The sequence below is a fragment of the Dermochelys coriacea genome, chromosome 23 (assembly GCF_009764565.3).
Source record: "Dermochelys coriacea isolate rDerCor1 chromosome 23, rDerCor1.pri.v4, whole genome shotgun sequence".
Taxonomy (NCBI): Eukaryota; Metazoa; Chordata; order Testudines; family Dermochelyidae; genus Dermochelys; species Dermochelys coriacea.
In genome coordinates, this window is record NC_050090.1 from 14,832,138 (window position 1) to 14,849,473 (window position 17,336).

Consider the following 17,336-nt stretch of genomic DNA (forward strand, 5'->3'; position numbering starts at 1 on the left):
TGTCGCAGCCTCCCCTCCAGGCATCTTGGGGCTTTTATTCCCACCTCCTCCGCCCAGTGGTGGGGCTAGTGTGTGGGTGGGGTCTTGCACCCAGCATCCCCGCCCAGCTGTCCCCCCCTTGTCCTAAATCCCCTCAAAGGGGCTGCCCACACCCCCCAAAAATTACACTGACGCTGCCCTGGCTTTAAGGCACTTTAATGCAACATGCACTTGGTGGGGGAGGGGCTTTGGTATTTACAGATGGGGGACCTCCCCAGCAGCCAAACCTGCCCCTAGCTCCCTGCTACTGGGTGGGTGGGGAGATGAGTTGTGACCCCCCCCAACCCCCCAAAGCAGTGCATAGAAATAGCAGTGAGATAACTAGCTGGTGACCGTGTCTACATGTTTATACAGACCCCCCCCTCCCCACCCCAATCCTCGTGCTGGCTCTGGCTACAGAATGCAGCGTGGCCCCACCCCAGACACCGGCGTCCCCTCTTTCAATAAAGCTTTGTTTTGCCATAGAGAAGACCAACATTTTGGAAGGAGCTCTGCCCTTTGGGGAACTCTTCCCACTCCTTGTGGTGGGGGGGGGCAGCACCTCCACCATGATCTGACCGGCACCACTCCCAGAGTACCTTAACTGGAGTCACATTTCTCCTTTCCCCAACTGAAATGGGGCCTGGCCTTGTGCCCCCACCCCCCATACAATGGTGGGGGGGCAATTGGACGGAGACCCCACAAACTCTCCCGCCACGGGCTCTCTGTCATGGGGCACCCCACCCTGACACCCGAAATCTACCCCCCTGACCCCATAATACAGGGTGACCACTGCCCAACCCCTACAGACCGGGGGAAACCACCCCCTTTCTCTGTCCCCCAAAATATCTCCTGGGCTCCCCATCCTCTGTGTCCCCTATTTATAAATATGTACAAACAGCAATGGACTATACCGCTCCTCCCCCCCTCTTGCACAGCTGGGTGAGTGTTGTGGGGGCTGAGATTGTGAGGGGGCCCCCATCACAGGATGCAGCAGGGGCAGCCGTTGGACTCTTTAGTTGTGGGGTGCACCGTAGGGGCAGGGGGGGTCTCCAGCTCCTGGAACCTTCTGCGAGAGAGAAAGGGGGAAAGACACTTAGGAACGGAGCCCAAGGGGGGTGCCCCCAATAGGGAGGGAGTGCCCCTCCTGGGGGTACTGGTAGGGGAACTGCTGTTTTGGGGTATCTCTGAAGGAGTCAAATCCCATGTTACCACAGTGGGGGACATGCCCCATTTTTGGGGGGGCTGATGGTTCCCCAGAAATTTAAGTGGGGGGTTTGGGGGGACTGAACCCCCATTTGGAGGAATCTCACAGGAAGTTTGGTAGGAGTCTACCCCATTGTGGGGGGCGGGGGACAACTCTGGGGGGAAAATATCACCCCACTGTGGGGGTCTCCCTGGGGAGACATCCTGCAGGGCACTCCCCTATTTTACAGGGGCCTTGGGGGAATGGGCCCCCCTGGGTGGGATCCTGGAGGGGTCAGAGCCCCCCCCATACCTGATGGCCCGGACGACCTCATGGAAGGACTCATCTACGTTGAAGCGGATCTTGGCCGAGGCCTCCATGTAGGGGATACGATTCTCCTGGGCGAAGGCCAGCGCCTCCTCCTTGGGCACCTGGGGGCGGTTACAAGCAGCTCCTCCATCCATTCAGCTGGTGGGGGCGTGGGGCAAGCTGGACACCTCTCAAAACCCCAGGGCAGTCGGGGGACCCAGGCATCTGGGCAACAGAAAGCCCATGCCACCAGAGACAGTGGCACTTCCTGTCTGGGCACCGTCCAAGATGGCCGCCGACAGAGCGCGCGTGGCCCGTGGGGCGGCACTTCCTGTCTGGGCACCGTCCAAGATGGCCGCCGACAGAGCGCGCGTGGCCTGTGGGGGGGCACTTCCTGTCTGGGCACCGTCCAAGATGGCCACCGACAGAGCACGCGTGGCCCGTGGGGCGGCACTTCCTGTCTGGGCACCGTCCAAGATGGCCGCCGACAGAGCGCGCGTGGCCTGTGGGGGGGCACTTCCTGTCTGGGCACCGTCCAAGATGGCCGCCGACAGAGCACGCGTGGCCCGTGGGGCGGCACTTCCTGTCTGGGCACCGTCCAAGATGGCCACCGACAAAGCACGCGTGGCCCGTGGGGCGGCACTTCCTGTCTGGGCACCGTCCAAGATGGCTGCCGACAGAGCGCGCGTGGCCCGTGGGGCGGCACTTCCTGTCTGGGCACCGTCCAAGATGGCTGTGAGCCCAGTAGCCCTTGGGGCCCTGTGAGAACACCCCAATATGGGCGAAGCCCAGGGACCCCCTGGCCCCGCCCCTCCTCACCTGGCGCTGCAGGTCCAGGTCAGCCTTGTTGCCCACGAGGATCATGGGAAAGTCGTCCCGGTCTTTGACCCGCAGGATCTGGGTGTGGAATTTGCTGATCTCGGTGAAGCTGCAGGGGGGGCGAGATGGAGAGCGGATCGGGGGCTGTTGGGGGGGGGTTCCTCACTCGGGGGAGGCCACTGGAGGCTGGGGTTAGGGAGCAGGGATCTGAGGGTGGGGGGCTGCTGTGCCCCAGGCCACCGGGGGTGGAGGGGGGGAATCTCATGGGAGGGGGTACAAGGAGGCTGCCGTAGTGGGGAGGGGACTCGGGGGGGGGCCCTTACCTGCCGCGGTCATTGATGGCGTAGATGAGCAGGAACCCCTCCCCCGTGCGCATGTACTGCTCCCGCATGGCCCCGAACTCCTCCTGCCCGGCCGTGTCCAGGACTGTGGGGCAGAGGCGGGTGTGTTTGGGGGGGTGTTAGCCTTCCCCACAGCCTGAAGGCCAGGGCTCCTAGCCCTGCCCTCCCCACCCCCAGCAGGGGAGAGAACCCTGAAGACCTAGCTCCCAGTCCCCTTGCCCCCCGCTGCAACCACTAGACCCACTCCCCTCCCAGAGCCTGGGATAGAACCCAGGAGTCCTGGCTCCCAGCCTCCCCCCCAACCTACAAGCCTCCCCCTCTCCTTGCCTATCCATAGAACTTGCTCCCACCTCTGCAGCCTCCCCCATAGTGGGGGCAGGTGAGTCCCTGAGCTAGGCCCCTCTGCCCTGGTTGGGTCAGGGCTCCCCGCAAGTGAGGTGCAAGCCAGCCCCCCCCCCCAACACACTCACTGTCCAGCCGGGTCGGGGTCCCATCGATGGTGCAAATCTTCGTGTAGGAGTCCTCGATTGTGGGGTCATAGTCCGAGACAAAGTATGACTGGGGGGAAAGGGGGGGGTACAGCCCCTATTAGAACCCAGGCGTCCGGGCTCCCAACCCCAGCCCCCGGCTCTGACCACTGGACCCCCACTGTGCTCTGAGAACCGGGGAGAGAACCCAGGAGTCCAGGCTCCCTGCCCTCCCCCCAACCACTAGACCCCACTCCCCTCCCAGAGCCAGAGAGAGAACCCAGGAGTCCTGGCTCCCAGCGCCCTCCCCCGTTCAGTTCTTGAGAAGAGAAGATTTGGTGGACCGTGGAACAAGCGGCTGCTCCTGCCCCCCCTCGCCCCCCAGTGGGGGCCCGGAGGCTGCTCCTGCCCCCCCAGCCTCTGGGCCCCCAACCCCCAGTCCTGTCCCGGACAGCGGGAGGGGTGGGGCGGCTCCCTCCCTCCAGGACCCAAATTCTTGCTGCGCTTCCCGTCCTGAACTACGGCGGGGGGTGACGAAATAGGAATTTCCTCCCCCCCGCGCCCGGCTCCCTGGCCCCCCAGACACGCACCACCCTCTGCTCCCCCCTCGCAGGCCGGGCACCCCCACCCCTAGGCCACCCCGTCCCCCCACTCAGCCCCCTCTCCTGTCCCCCCACGGTCCGTCCCCTTGAACCAGGACCCCCTGCACCTTCCCCTCCCCCCAAAACCCCCTGCCTCCCGAATCCTCTTTCCCACCCCCCGGGATTCCCCACAGCCTGAACTTTTCCAGGAAGGAAACTTTGTCGCCCAGGGAAGGAGGGGGAGGGGGGATCTCGGCCGGAGGGGGGGTCCCGGCGGGGGGAGCCCCCCCATGCCGCCCCGGGGCCCCCCCTTACCTGAATGAACTGGATGGTCAGGGCGCTCTTCCCCACGCCGCCCCCTCCCACCACCACTAGCTTGTATTTCTCCTGGGGCGCCCCCGGCTCTTTGGGGACCATGGCTGGGGGGGCTGTGCCCCCCTGGAGGGGGAGTTTTCAACCCTTGGGGGAACCCCCCACCCCGCCCCCTCCGCGTCCGACCCGGCGATGCGCTGGAGTCCCTAGAATATGGCTGGCTATTCCTCCCCCCCGCGGCTACCCCTCCAGACCTGGGCGGGGTCCTGCTTTATGCTAATCTATGCTAATGAGGCGCTCGCATAGTCATGAGGCGCCGGGCGATTCACAAAAATCCACTTCCCTATATGGTGCGCGGGCGAGATGGAATGGGGGGGAGGAGCAGAGTGCACAGTGCACCCCCACTCCTTTAAACCCGGGGCTGGGAGCCAGGACTCCTGGGTTCCAGCCCCAGCTCTGGGCGGGGAGTGGGGTCCAGTGGGTACCGGGGAGTGGGGGCTGGGAGCCAGGACTCCTGGGTTCCAACCCCAGCTCTGGGAGGGGAGTGGGGTCCAGTGGGTAACGGGGAGTGGGGGCTGGGAGCCAGGACTCTTGGGTTCCAGCCCCAGCTCTGGGCGGGGAGTGGGGTCCAGTGGGTACCGGGGAGTGGGGGCTGGGAGCCAGGACTCCTGGGTTCCAACCCCAGCTCTGGGAGGGGAGTGGGGTCCAGTGGGTACCGGGGAATGGGGGCTGGGAGCCAGGACTCTTGGGTTCCATCCCCAGCTCTGGGAGGGGAGTGGGGTCCAGTGGGTACCGGGGAGTGGGGGCTGGGAGCCAGGACTCCTGGGTTCCAGCCCCAGCTCTGGGAGGGGAGTGGGGTCCAGTGGGTACCGGGGAGTGAGGGCTGGGAGCCAGGACTCCTGGGTTCTGTCGTTGTGGGATTGTCCCTCTTTCTGCTTTTCTCTCTTTCCCCCTCTGTATCATCGTCACCCTCTCCAGATCGACCCCCCCCATATCCTTGTTGAGGGGAGGGGAGGGGGTGTTACAGCCGCGGCACAAGGACCCAGCGGAGCTGGGGGGGGCCATGATCTCACTACATTCCTTTCATATGGTGTGTTCAGGAAGTTGACTCCGCCCCCCCCGCAGCCCTCCTCTTCCCGGAGCCTGGAGGGGGAGGGGCAGCCGGACAGAGCTGCTGGGGGACTGGGTGGGAAACTGCTTGCCAGTTCCTCTACCCCCGCAGTCCCAGAGATGCGGGGGAGGCGAGTCAGGGACCCCCTCGAAGCGCTGTAGGGTCTTGGTCAGGGGGAACCCCCACAATAGAGCCAAAAGGGATTCTGGAGGAGAGTAGAACCCAGGCGTCCTGGCTCCCAGCCCCACTGCTCTAGCCGCTAGATCCCACTCCTCTCCCAGAGCCAGGCATGGAACCCAGGAGTCCTGCTTCAACTCCCCAAGGAAAATGGAGTTTAGGGCAGTGGGGGGCTGTGGTTAGGGGGTTTCCCATGGAAGAGGCTTTGGGCTTTTCAGGCTGAGTTTTGGGGGTTCTGAGGCTTGGGATGTGTGGGGGGGGCTGGGACTGCATGAGGCTGGGGTTTGGGGGGTTCATGTTGGGAGCAGAGTGAGGCTGGAGTTTGGGGTTGCAGGAGTCTGGGGGGTTCCAGGACTTGGTCTTTCCAGGGGTGGGGGGTGGTGGTGGATTCAGACCCTAACACCAGTGGAGGTGGGGGTGTGTTTATAACCAGGGGAATGGGGGTGGCTGGAGTGGGTGTGAATGGGTAACCCCTGGTCCCCCCTCTCTCTGATTCCCCCCAATCCAGGATCCCCACATCACTGAGCCCCCATGAGGGCAGGGTCAAGCTGGGAGCATTAATCCTCCCCCAAACCCTGCCTGGCTCCATCATCCCTGCCCCCCACCTGCCCCTCCCCCCTCCCAGCTGCAGCCAAGTCCCCATTTTGGAGGCTGATGCCCACGCCTGGCCTGCACCCCCTCTTTCTCCTGGGCTCTCCCTCCCAGTGATACATCTGCCATTGGGTCTCCTGGGGTGTGGGGGGAACAGTAACGGGGAACCTGCTGCTCCTCCTTTGGCCCCAGCAGTCCCAAGGGCGGGGATTGGAGCCCTCAGGGGTGGGGGGTAGGGGGTGCCCTGGAGTCCCCGGGACTGGGGCCTGGATGCTAAAGGCATAAAGTCCCACGCTCTGTCTGTCCCGGAGAGGGGCTGGGTTCTCCAGATGCTGGGGCTGGGCTCCATGGAGGGGCCAGGAGGCGCCTGCGTGATGGGGGGTGGGGGAGCAGCTGGGGGGTCCTGTGGGGCCTTCCATGCTTTGTGATCTTCCAGCCCCTCCCCCCCATCTGCACCTGGCATCCTCCATTCCCCCTCCCCATCCACCCCCACCCCCATATACACCTGGCACCATCCAGGCCCCCCTCCCCATCCACACCCTCTACCCTCCATCCATCCTTCCCTCGTGCCATCCACCCCCCTGCATAGCACAGGCTAGAGACCCCGCCGTTCCCCTCGGGATGCCCTGGCAGGATAATGCTGGTTTTTTTGGGGGTGACGAGGGCTTGTCACGGCGTGATGTCTTGGGGATCACATCAGGCTGGGATGACATCAGAGTGTGACTCACAAGGGGGTGGTGTCACAGCATGAACAAAGTCACAAGATATGTTGGCATCATGATGATGTCATGGGGTGAGGTCACAGGGTGATGACCTCATAAGATGAGGCCCTGTGGGCATGTATCATGGTGGGCTGATGTCACTGTGAGATGATTTTGTGATGTTGGGGATGACATCACAGCAGTGTCTCCGGAGGATGATGTCGCAGTGTGGCAGGGGTGTGTGTGATGACATCGGGGCGGAGTCCCAGGGGAGAGGTAACCACGGATGATGTAATGGTGGGAGAGGATGACATCACAGCAACGTCTTGGTGATGATGTCACAGCGCGGTGCCACGACAGTGTGACGCCACGACGCTACGATGACGTCACGGCTCGACCCGGACTCCCGGATGCTACCACCGCTAAAACTACCACTCCCATGATGCGCCGGGCGCTCCCGCAAGGCATGGTGGGATCGGTCCCCCCGGCGCCGCTCAGCCCAGACTCTCCCAGGCTGCCCCGCGGCAGCGCGGCGCGGAGCTCCCTGGGACACATAGTCCCGCCCCGCGGGACGCGGGAGGGAACAGGGACGCTCCCATGGTGCCCCGCGCGGCGGGCGGCCGCGGTGCCTGATGGGAAGGGCAGGCGCCGGGTCCCTGAGTCATGGTGAGGGGGGTGCGGACTACACCTCCCGACATGCCCCGGGCGGGGGGCGGCCTGGGCGGTGGCCGGGCCGCGGGGCATGCCGGGAGCGGTAGTTCTCCACCGCAGGGCCGGCGGACTCCATCTCCCATCGGCTCCCGCGGCGCCGCAGCGGCCGAGCCGGAGCCGGAGCCGGAGCCGAGCGGGGTAAGATGGCGGCGGCCGGGGCGGCCGGGTCGGGGCAGCGGCGCCCATTGTCCTAGGGGAGGGGCCGGGCCCCGCGCGCGCGCAGGTAACCGGGGGGATGGGCAGGAGGTTACATGGGGGGAGGGGAGGTGGATAATAGTGGGGGGGCGGGAAGGGGGTAGTGTGTATGGGGGGGCGTTGTATGGGGCTATGAGGGTGGATATAGTGGGGGGCAGTGTGGGGGGAGGGGGTTATGTTTGTGTGGGGGTGATAATAGTGGGGGGGCGGGAAGGGGGTCGTTTGTGGGGGAGGGGGTTGTATGGGGCTGGGGTTGGATATAGTGGGGGGAGGGGTTTGTGTGGGGGTGGATATAGTGGGGGAGCAGTGTGGGGGAAGGGGGATTATATGTTTGTGTGGGGGTGTGGATGGATAATGGGGGGGTGGGAAAGGGGTGTGTGTGGGGAGGGGGCTGTATTGGGGTGGTGGATATAGTGCGGGGACAAAAACGGTGTGTGTGGGGGGAAGGGGTCGTATGGGGGGAGCAGTCTGGGGGAGCGAGTTATATGTTTCTATGGGGGTGCTGGTGGATATAGTGGGGGGTGGGAAGGGGGTAGTATGAGGGGAGAGTTATATGGTGGTGGTGGATATTGTGAGCGTGTGGCAAAGGTGTGTGTAGGGGAGAGGGTTATATGGGGCTGTGGGGGCGTGCGGCTTGGGGGGAGGGGTTGTATGGGGGTGGGGGTGGATATAGTGGGGGGGATGGGAAGGGGGTGTGGTTATATGGGGTATGTAGGGGGTGGGGTTGCGGTGTAGAGGGAGAGGGGGGCACAGCATGTGGGATGGAGCTATGGGGGGGCCTCGGGGTGGATACGGAATGTGGGGTAGAAAAGGGAGGGGGTGTGGCAGAGAGAAGAAGAGGTTGTGGTGTGGAGGAGGGGATTATAGGGGGCACCGGTGGTGGTGGATATAGTATGGGGGTGGGAAGGGGGGGTGGGGGTACAGGTTATATGTGGTAGATAAGGTATGGAGTATATGAAATGGAGAAGATGATAGGGGGCCTTAGGGGTGGGGGTGATGGATACAGCATGGGGGATGGGATGGGGGGGTTCCAAGTGGGGCTTGTGGAGGTGAAGGGGTTAATGTGAGAACAGTCAGGGTGGGGGTGTGACCAGGAGGGGCCAGGATTAATCAGGGAGCGGGGGGGGGGGGGGAGGAGAGATTAATGGGGGGGGTCAATGAGGGAAGGAGAAGGAAGATGGGACAATGGGGCAGCTAATGGGAGGGTCATTAATCTGGAGGAGGGGAGTGGGGGGCTGGAGTAGATGGGGAGGAAGGAGGGACAGGACTAATGGAGTGGGGGGGTTGGAGAGTAAGGGGACTTGCTGGGAAGGGGGAGTGATGCTCAGCCCCCTCTCCAAGCATTGGAATGAAGCTGCGCCCTCACCCCACACCCCAGGGCAGGCGGCTGAGTTCAGCTGGTGCACAAAGGCTAGGGGCTGTCTCTGGGGAGACTGCCACCCCCCCCACTCCTCTCGCTTAGCCACACAGCAAAGGGGTGGGGGGCCCATGGTGGGGCTCCCAGGTCAAAGGAGGATCCTGTGGTTCTGTTTTCCCTCTTGAACTCACAGCTCCAGCCCGTGTGAGCTGAGGGCTGACGACTAGGGCAGAGGCATGTCCTGGCATGGGTGAGAAACGGGCCCTTTCCTCTCCATGGGGCACCAGCTCCAGGGCAGGGGACTGGCTGGCTCAGGGGGGTGGGGAATGGGACACAAGGCCTTTCCCCTCTTGGGGGCGCTGGCCCTGATCTGGGGCTGAGAGTTGGGATTGAGGAGGTGGTTCTTGGCTGTAGGATTGATGCCCCTACCCTGGAAAAGCTTTTCTGGCATTAGAAGAGGACCCAAGTGCAGCATTGGGAGGGACAGGGAGCCAGGACTCCTGGGTTCTCTCCTGATTCTGGGAGGGGAGTGGGTTCTAGTGGTTAGAATGCAGGGGGTGGGGGGTTGGGAGCCAGGATGCCTGGGTTCTATCCCCAGCTCTGGCTGGGGAGTGGGGTCTAATGGTTAGAGCAGGGGGGGCTGGGAGCCAGGACACCTGGGTTCTATCCCCAGCTCTGGCTGGGGAGTGGGGTCTAATGGTTAGAGCAGGGGGGGCTGGGAGCCAGGCTGGGCACAGTGGCTGCTGGTGGTGGTGGTAGCTTCCCTGTTCGCAGTACCCTCTCTGCCCGCAGCCATGGAAGAGGAGGAGAATCCACCTCCCCTAGCTCCAGAGGATCCAGTGGGGGGCAGTGAGGAGCAGGGGCGGCCAAGCGATCCCCCCCGGGACAGGGAGCCATGTCAGCCAGTTCCTCTCTGCACTGGGCAAGTCATCATGCTGGTAAGATCCATGGCCCTGCGCTACCCACACAGTTCCAGGGGAGACAACTGTTCCTGGATGGGATGTAGTGGGGGAACTACAGATCCCAGCATGCACTGCTCCCTTGCGCTCAGGGTGTGGGGTCTGGGAACTACAGATCCCAGTATGCACTGCTGTCGTGAGCTCAGAGTGTGGGGCCTGGGGACTACAGATCCCAGCATGCACTGCCGTCTTGCGCTCAGGGTGTGGAAGGCCCTGGGGACTGCGGATCCCAGCATGCACTGCTCCCCTCCACTTCTGTGGGCCTGGTCTGCTGGGTTTCCTGCCCAAGTGGAGTCCCATTTTGGGGTGTCCCTGGTACCTCCCTTTGCACTGGGAGTTCTTTGCCTAGGGCGCCTCCAGTGTGTGGAGGCTGGGTAAGGGGACAGCCCATTCAGTGTTCCCCAGCCCAGTTCGGGGGACGCGTTTGGGGGGGTAGCTGGAGAGCCCCCTGCTAACCAATCCCTTCTCTCAGCAGAAGGCCCTGCAGCAGGTGGTGAGCGGCAGCTTCCAGAGCGAGCGGCCAGGCCGGGCCGGCGAGAAAGGTACGGAACGGGGCGCAGCGGGGTGGGGACCTGGGGAAGACCAGCCCCGCAGCCAGGGATCGGGTCTAGCCCTGCGTCAGGGATACCCAGCCCCCGCTCCTTTGTGAACCAGACCCCATGGCTTCTCCATCTGCACCCCCGGCGATGGGCCCGAGGGCAGCGGGGCTGACCCTGTGTCCCTGTTGCAGATGCGGAGAGGAAGAAGATGAGCCGGAAGAAATGGTGTCGGAGCCCCCGGGCGGATGGGCCTGGCAGTGGCAAGGGGGCCACCGGGGACCCCATGGGCATGTGTGACCGGAGCAGAACTGTGAGTGACCCTGATCAGCCTGGACCCCCAGCGTGTGGGGACTAGGGATGCCAGCCTCCCTTGCGCTCGGTGTGTGCGGCCCCTGGGAACTGTGGGTGAAAGCGTGCGCCTCTTCCCTCAGCCCCCGGCGTGCGGGTCCCTCCCTCGGGTCCCGGCGTGCGGATCCGGGTCCCGGCGTGCGGGTCCCTCCCTCGGGTCCCGGCGTGCGGATCCGGGTCCCGGCGTGCGGGTCCCTCCCTCGGGTCCCGGCGTGCGGGTCCCTCCCTCGGGTCCCGGCGTGCGGGTCCGGGTCCCGGCGTGCATCGCCACTTCTGCTCTGTGCGTAGGGGGCGGGGGGTATCTAAGTCCCAGCATGCATTGATGTTTCCCATCCCAGTGGTGGGGGGCTGTGCCCTAGGAAGCAGCTACACCGGGGCAATCCTGGGGGCTTTGGCGGTGGAGAGGGGCGGCCCCTTGCTGGCCCTGCCCAACCTCTGTCGTCTTCTCACCAGGTCCCCGAGGCCCTGGGCCTGTTCTCTGGCCTGGCAGGGGCCCTGCAGTTTCTGCAGAGATCATGCACCGCCTCCGTGCAGACCCAGCTCCTGCTGGGAGACGAGGGGCTCCTGGGGCCCCCGGCCATCTGGTAAGGGCAGAGCCTGTGCACCCCAGCTTGGGGGGACACTTGGGGAGTGGGGTCCCAGTAGCGGAGCTGGGAGCCAGGACTCCTGGGTTCCATCCCTGGCTGTGGGAGGGGAGTGGGGGCGCTCATGGTTGGAGAAGGGGGCTGTCGAGGAGGTAAGGGTGTTGTACTGCCCAAGGGGTGGGGGGCCGAGGTGTGTGTATCTGGTGAATGGGGAGCTGTTGTGGATGACATGAATTTACTGGTCTCAGCAGAGGCCCAGTTGTGTCACAAACAGCCACATAAGGGGAAGGGGTTCCCAGCCCTCAAGGTGGTGTACAAAGCCCCGCTCCAGTGTGGGGTGAGCAGCCCAGGCTCTGACCGGCCTCTCCTCCTCCTGGCAGCGGGGATGCAGAGCCGGACGAGGTGGAGCTGGTGGCCGAGGTACGGCTGGGGGATGTGGCCGCTGCATCCGGCATCTTCAGGAGAGAACGGGCCTGGAGGGTGCACAAATCAGGTAGGGACAGGAGTGGGGAGGACAGGACACAGCGCCTTTCCCCTCTAGGGGGCACTGGCGCCCATCCGACCCCAAGATTGGGGCTGGCTGGCTCCGGGGGGGGGCGGGGAATGGGAGCTGGGGCCTGTCCTCTTTCAGGGGCACCGGCACCCATCCAGACCCAGGGTGGGGACTGGCTGGCTCAGGGGGGCGGGGAATGGGACACGGGGTCTGTCCCCTTTGAGGGGCACCAGCCCCAGGGTTTGGGGAGCAGGTGAGATTCTGGGGGCGGGGAACCAGGCCGGTCCCATTGCTACCCCCATCCCTCCTCTTTGCATTTCCCTGCAGCCTCCCTACCTGGCCCCTCGGCGCCGTGCTGGAGAGGAGCCGGCAGCCTCCCTGCCGCCCTGGCCCCGCCTTCCGGCCCCCTGGACCTTAAGTGGCCACACAGGACTCATGCAGGCGCAGCCTCACTCCCCGGCATGGGCAGGACTCGGCGCGTCCCTGGCCGCTGGGCTGTGGCCCTGGGCACCGGCACGGGAGTCTCCAATGGGCAGCAGCGGCCCCAGGCCCCAGCAGGCAGGGACCCAGAGGCCCAGCGTTCCCAGCCGCCCCCCACCAGCGCCCTGGAGAAGGCCGATTCCAGCTCCTCCTCCTCCTCCTCCTGCTCCTCCTCGTCGTCATCCTCCTCCTCCTCCCAGCAGGCAGTGCCCCCCGGGGGCGGGGACAGCAACCCCTGCCCCCTGCGCTCACCAGACCTGGATATTTATGATCCCTTCCACCCAACGGACGAGGACAACCCCGGCGGGGACTTTGGCTACGCAGCCTCGCCCGGCAAGCAGCAGGACCAGAAATACGACCCTTTTGACCCCACTGGCTCCAACCCCAGCTCCTCCCGCAGCAGCCCCTCCCCTGACGAGGAGGAGGAAGAGGAAGAGGAGGAAGAAGAGGACGACGCCGCAGCCGCCCCCCGGCCCGACATGTCCCACAGCATCAGCCGCATCTCGGAGACCCTGGCCGGCATCTACGATGAGAACAGCTTGAGCCAGGACTTCCCCGGCTCGGAGAAGGGGCGGGAGGAGGCGGAGCCCAGCGAGGCACCAGTGGCTGGTGGCCGGCGCCCCGAAAAGGAGCCGGCGGCCGGGGCCGACTCCACCCTGCCCGAGGAGGAGAACGCCTCGGAGCAGTCGGACGGGGCCCCTGAGCCGCCCCTGGAGCCACGGCGCCGCGTCTTCGTGGTGGACCTCGCCAGCAAGAGCCGCTCAGAGGCGGAGGCCAACCCCAAGCTGGAGGGGAAGGTGTCGCTGGAGGTGGTGACGGCTGGAAACCCCAAGGCGCCAGCACGGGGGGAGAAGGGCCCCAAGGCGGGCCGGCACCGGGGCGGACGGCGCCCCTCTCTGGACTGGGCTGGCGCTGACTCAGAGATCGAGGAAGGCGAGATCGTGCAGCCGGAGGATGAACGCTACAGTCCCATCCGGCTCTTCCGCAGCCGGTGCCGGCCAGCCGAGCAGCGCCCCCTGCGGGTGGCAGAGGGGGATGACTTCCTGTCTCTCCACGCTGACTCGGACGAGGAGGGGGACTTCGGCGAAAGCCAGCCCGAGCCCCGGTGGAAGGCGGCCGCCGACCTGCGGCGCAAGATCCTGACGCAACGCCGCGAGCGGTACCGCCATGACTCGCCCAAGCACTCAGGCTCCAGCTCAGGCTCCCGCAAGAAGGCCAAGCGGTCCCGTGAGCGCCGGCCCCCCAAGGCCAAGGAGCCCCGTGCCGGACCTTGGCCCCCCAAGAAGAAATCCAAGTCACGCTCAAAGTCCAAGGAACGCCGGCGCTCCCGGTCCCGCCGGCGCGGCTCCCGCTCCCGGTCCCGCCGGCGTGGCTCCCGCTCCTGGTCGCCCTCCCTCAGCACCAGCCTGTCAGCCATGGGCTCGGAGCGGCGCCGGCGGTCGCGGGAGAGGCGGCGGGGCCGGCGCTCGCGCTCAGGGAGCCGGGCACGGCACAAGGAGAAGCACCGGGACGGCGGCAGTGGCAAGAAGAAGAAGAAGCAGCAGCGCTCCCGCTCCCGGGAGAAGCGGCCGCCCCGTGACAAGGAGCGCGAGGTGCATGTCCTGGAGGAGCCCAAGGTGGAGGAGCGCCGTCGGGACGCACGCACTGTCGTGCCGCCCTCCATCCAGGACCTCAACGACACCGACCTCTTCACCATCAAGAGGACCATCACAGTCAGCCGGCAAGATGGCTCCCCGGAGCCGGCCAAGCGGGAAGTGCTCTACGACTCGGAGGGGCTGAGCTTCGAGGGCTGCTTCTCAGATCGCGAGCCCGCCGAGGGGGCCCGGCATTCGAGCGGCAAGGGAGAAGGGGGGCCGCCCCGCAAGGAGCGGCCGGAGGAGGAGGCCAAGCCGCCCAAAGAGAAGGAGCGGAAGCGGGGATACCCGGAGGAACGCCCCGCGCCCCGTGAGAAGTCCAAGAAGAGGTTCAAGGAGGCGCCGGGCCGGTCGGCACCCGAGGCGAGCAAGGCGGAGAAGGAGAAGTCGCGGCTGGAGCGGGAGAAGCCCCCCCGGAAAGCCAAGGCCGGGCACAAGGACAGCGGCAAGGCAGGTGGCTCGAGCCGCAAGGTCAAGCTGCAGTCCAAGGTGGCGGTCCTGATCCGCGAGGGCGTCAGCAGCACCACGGTCTCCGGCAAGGAAGGGGGCTCCATTGGCATCAAGTTCAGCCGGGACAAGGAGAGCCGCTCACCCTTCCTCAAGCCGGAGGAGAAGGGGCCTGGGGCCGATGCCAAGGCGGAGCCGGCCAAGGAGCCGGGTGTGAAGGCCAAGAAGGTCAAGGGGCTGAAAGCCAAGGCGGGGCTGAAGAAGGCCAAGGGGCCAGGGGCCAAGACCAAGGGGCCCTCAGAGGCCAAGAAGAAGAAGAAGCTGAAAGCCAAGTCGGGGCTGAAGAAGTCCAAGGCGGACAGCTGCAGCCAGGGGGCCGGGAGCCCACCTGCCCCTGCCCCGGAACCGGCGGAGGGCGCTGGCTCCCCACTCAGCCCCCCGCCCAAGCCGCCGCCTGCCCCGGCCGAGCAGGAACTGACCCCCGACTCGCAGACGGTGGACAGCAGCTGCAAGACGCCCGACGTCTCCTTCCTGCCCGAGGAGGCGGCCGTGCCCGTGCCTGGCGAGCAGCAGAGGGCACCGGCGGGCGAGGCCCAGGTCGACAGCCTCTCCGAGCCCAAGGAGGAGCCCGCTCGTGTCCTGCCGCCGCCCCCGGCCCCCATGGCCTGGAACTTGCAGGGGGGCGTGGACTGCACCACCAGTGGCGTCCTGGCACGTAGGTGACAGGGAAGAGGGTGCCTCGACGGAGGTGGAGGGGGAGCTCCAGACTGGGGTGGGGGAGGTAGGGTATGGTGGTTGGGTCTGCCAATGCTGGGGGGCTGTGGGGAAAGCAGTGGGGTGAGGGCCGTCCCCTCTCTGACTGCCTCCCCGTCTCTCACCCAGTGACCGCCCTGCTCTTCAAGATGGAGGAAGCCAACCTGGCAAGCCGGGCCAAGGCCCATGAACTGATCCAGGCCACCAATCAGGTAGGCGGCACTCTCCTTGGCCAGCGCCCCCATGCTGTGGGGTAGGGCTCAGTAGAGGGTGCTCTCCCTGGCCAGCGGGGCTGGGCCCAGTGCCCCCGGGTGCAGCTAGGGGGTGCTGTGCTGCCAGGAGTGGGGCTGAGCTCAGTAGGGGATCTCTCACCGGCCATGTCATGACACCAATTGTCACACTGAGCCCAGAGTTGGCTTGGGAACCCCGGTGTCCTGGCTGAACCCCCACATGGGGGATTGTCTGCTCCTGATTCCTGTCTACCCAGCCCCCCTGCCCTGCCCTAGTGGGATCGCATCTTCACATTGGGCGAGGGGTCCCCATATACCCACCCCCACGCCCCACCCTAGAGGGGCAACGTCCTGGCACTGGGGCCCCGTCTGAGCCTAACCACTTTCTCTGCCCCTAGATCTTGAGTCACACCAAACCCTCCACATCCTTAGCTGGCTCCCAGGTGTCTGCACCGCCTCCCACCCACACGACCGCCCCCTACCTGCTGCACGGCTCCCTGCCCCTGGTGGGCTGCAGTTCCACCCCCCCGACCCCCACCGGGCTGCCTGGCACCCTTGGCCCATCCTCATCGGGCACTGGCAGTGGGATGCTCTTTGGCACCGGCTCCGGCAGCGACCTGGGCAAGCGGGACGGGAGCACCAGTTCCGACGGGCGCGGGGACACTGATAAGGTTAGTGCGCGGGGGGGCTTGTTTGAGGGCCAAGGCTGGGGTGGTGGGGGGTCCCACAATGCATTGGGGAGGTGGTAAGCTTGGCAGGGGGTACTGGCCCCGGGGGGGACGATTTGGGGTCTGTCCCGGGCTGTGATATGCCGGGGGGGACCCTGGCCGTGCAGCATGGGGAGCCCCCTCCCTGGTGTGCTGACCTCTCCCTCCGCTTTCCCCCCCAGTACCTGAAGAAGCTGCACACACAGGAGCGGGCAGTGGAGGAGGTGAAACTGGCCATCAAGCCCTACTACCAGAAGAAGGAGATCACCAAGGAGGAATACAAGGATATCCTGCGCAAAGCGGTGCACAAGGTGGGGCTGAGGGCTGTGGGGGCTGGAGATAGCAGGGGCTCAGGCTTGGCTGCCCCCCACCCTCACTGACTTCCATTGTGTCCCCCATTCCCCCCACAGATCTGCCACAGCAAGAGCGGGGAAATCAACCCAGTGAAGGTGAACAACCTGGTACGGGCCTACGTTCAGCGTTACAAGTACTTCCGGAAACATGGCCGCCGCATGGAGGAGGAGCCGGGGGGCCCCAAGGACCTAGGGGCGCTGGAGAAGGCCTCGCTCCCCATGCCCCCCCTCTGAGCCTGGCGGGGGGCCCACCCCCCATCTCCATCTCTAGCTAACTTGGACCCCCTTATGCAAAAGGGGAGGGGGCCCTGGAATGCGGGGCGCTCGTGAGCCATTGCAGCGTGACTTCCCCCCAGCCCCCCAGACTCTGAATGGTTTTAAACAGGAACAGTTTTACTCTGTACATATGGCTGGGCTGGACTTGGGGGGGGGCGCGGGCCTGGCTGGGGGGGCCTGTTCGCGGGCTACTGTCCCCCCAACTTCCCCCATTTTACTCATGTTAGCATGTTTTTATTTGGATTCCTCCCCTGGGGAAATGGGCGGATCCCTCTCATCCAGCACTCCCTATCCCCAGCTGCCCTGGGGGGAGGAGAAGCCAGCAGCTCTTTTGGTGCAGACGCTCCTCCGCAGCTGGTGCCCCTCATTTCTCTGCCCCCCATCTCTGTATCTCCCTTTCTGACTCTTCATAAACTGTGTTAGCCACTTGGCTCTGGATGTTCTTCTTGGGGTGGGGGACATTTGTGATACCAGATCTGGGGGGCTGGCACTGCGGGGCAGGGTTGGAGGCTGCCCCCCAGCCAAGGCACAAGAGTCCCCTAAACCCCAACCTTTCCTGGAACAGGTTCTCTCTGCTGCCCCCCTGGGGAACATGAGGCCCCATCCCATCCAGGGGTCCACATAGAACTAGCCCCCCGTGCCCCACCCCAGAGCGGT

The 17,336-nt window shown here is 65.3% G+C and overlaps 2 protein-coding genes across 5 annotated transcripts; one reads left to right on the plus strand and one right to left on the minus strand.

Moving 5' to 3' along the window:
* Window positions 1–179: 179 nt before the first annotated feature.
* On the minus strand, window positions 180–4,275 carry RRAS (RAS related). Its single transcript, XM_038381814.2, has 6 exons — window positions 4,037–4,275; window positions 3,144–3,231; window positions 2,656–2,758; window positions 2,333–2,441; window positions 1,517–1,635; window positions 180–1,087 (listed from the first exon to the last, which is right to left on the minus strand). The coding sequence occupies exons 1-6, from the start codon at window positions 4,136–4,138 to the stop codon at window positions 1,000–1,002; spliced, it is 609 nt and encodes a 202-aa protein (XP_038237742.1). The 5' UTR covers window positions 4,139–4,275; the 3' UTR covers window positions 180–999.
* A 3,019-nt stretch (window positions 4,276–7,294) lies between these two features.
* On the plus strand, window positions 7,295–17,109 carry SCAF1 (SR-related CTD associated factor 1). Of its 4 annotated transcripts, none has more exons than XM_043501098.1 (11): window positions 7,295–7,547; window positions 9,651–9,814; window positions 10,311–10,377; window positions 10,566–10,684; window positions 11,176–11,306; window positions 11,687–11,799; window positions 12,127–15,075; window positions 15,243–15,325; window positions 15,742–16,014; window positions 16,233–16,361; window positions 16,461–17,109. In XM_043501098.1, the coding sequence occupies exons 1-11, from the start codon at window positions 7,310–7,312 to the stop codon at window positions 16,635–16,637; spliced, it is 4,443 nt and encodes a 1,480-aa protein (XP_043357033.1). In that variant the 5' UTR covers window positions 7,295–7,309; the 3' UTR covers window positions 16,638–17,109. The 4 variants fall into 4 exon arrangements, with proteins under 4 accessions (XP_043357033.1, XP_043357034.1, XP_043357036.1 ...); XM_043501099.1 differs by having other exon boundaries at window positions 10,314–10,377; XM_043501101.1 differs by having other exon boundaries at window positions 7,370–7,462.
* Window positions 17,110–17,336: the final 227 nt, after the last annotated feature.

What these genes read in the sequence shown, in the direction of transcription:
- RRAS (XM_038381814.2), bottom strand. Translation starts at nt 4,138, where the DNA reads ATGGTCCCCAAAGAGCCGGGGGCGCCCCAGGAGAAATACAAGCTAGTG. An exon ending in TGACCATCCAGTTCATTCAG is followed by an intron (nt 3,232 to 4,036) that starts GTAAGGGGGGGC and finishes CTTTCCCCCCAG; the next exon opens with TCATACTTTGTCTCGGACTA. An exon ending in GCCATCAATGACCGCGGCAG is followed by an intron (nt 2,442 to 2,655) that starts GTAAGGGCCCCC and finishes CCCCCCCTGCAG; the next exon opens with CTTCACCGAGATCAGCAAAT.
- SCAF1 (XM_043501098.1), top strand. Translation starts at nt 7,310, where the DNA reads ATGCCCCGGGCGGGGGGCGGCCTGGGCGGTGGCCGGGCCGCGGGGCAT. An exon ending in TGTGTGACCGGAGCAGAACT is followed by an intron (nt 10,685 to 11,175) that starts GTGAGTGACCCT and finishes TCTTCTCACCAG; the next exon opens with GTCCCCGAGGCCCTGGGCCT. An exon ending in TGATCCAGGCCACCAATCAG is followed by an intron (nt 15,326 to 15,741) that starts GTAGGCGGCACT and finishes CTCTGCCCCTAG; the next exon opens with ATCTTGAGTCACACCAAACC.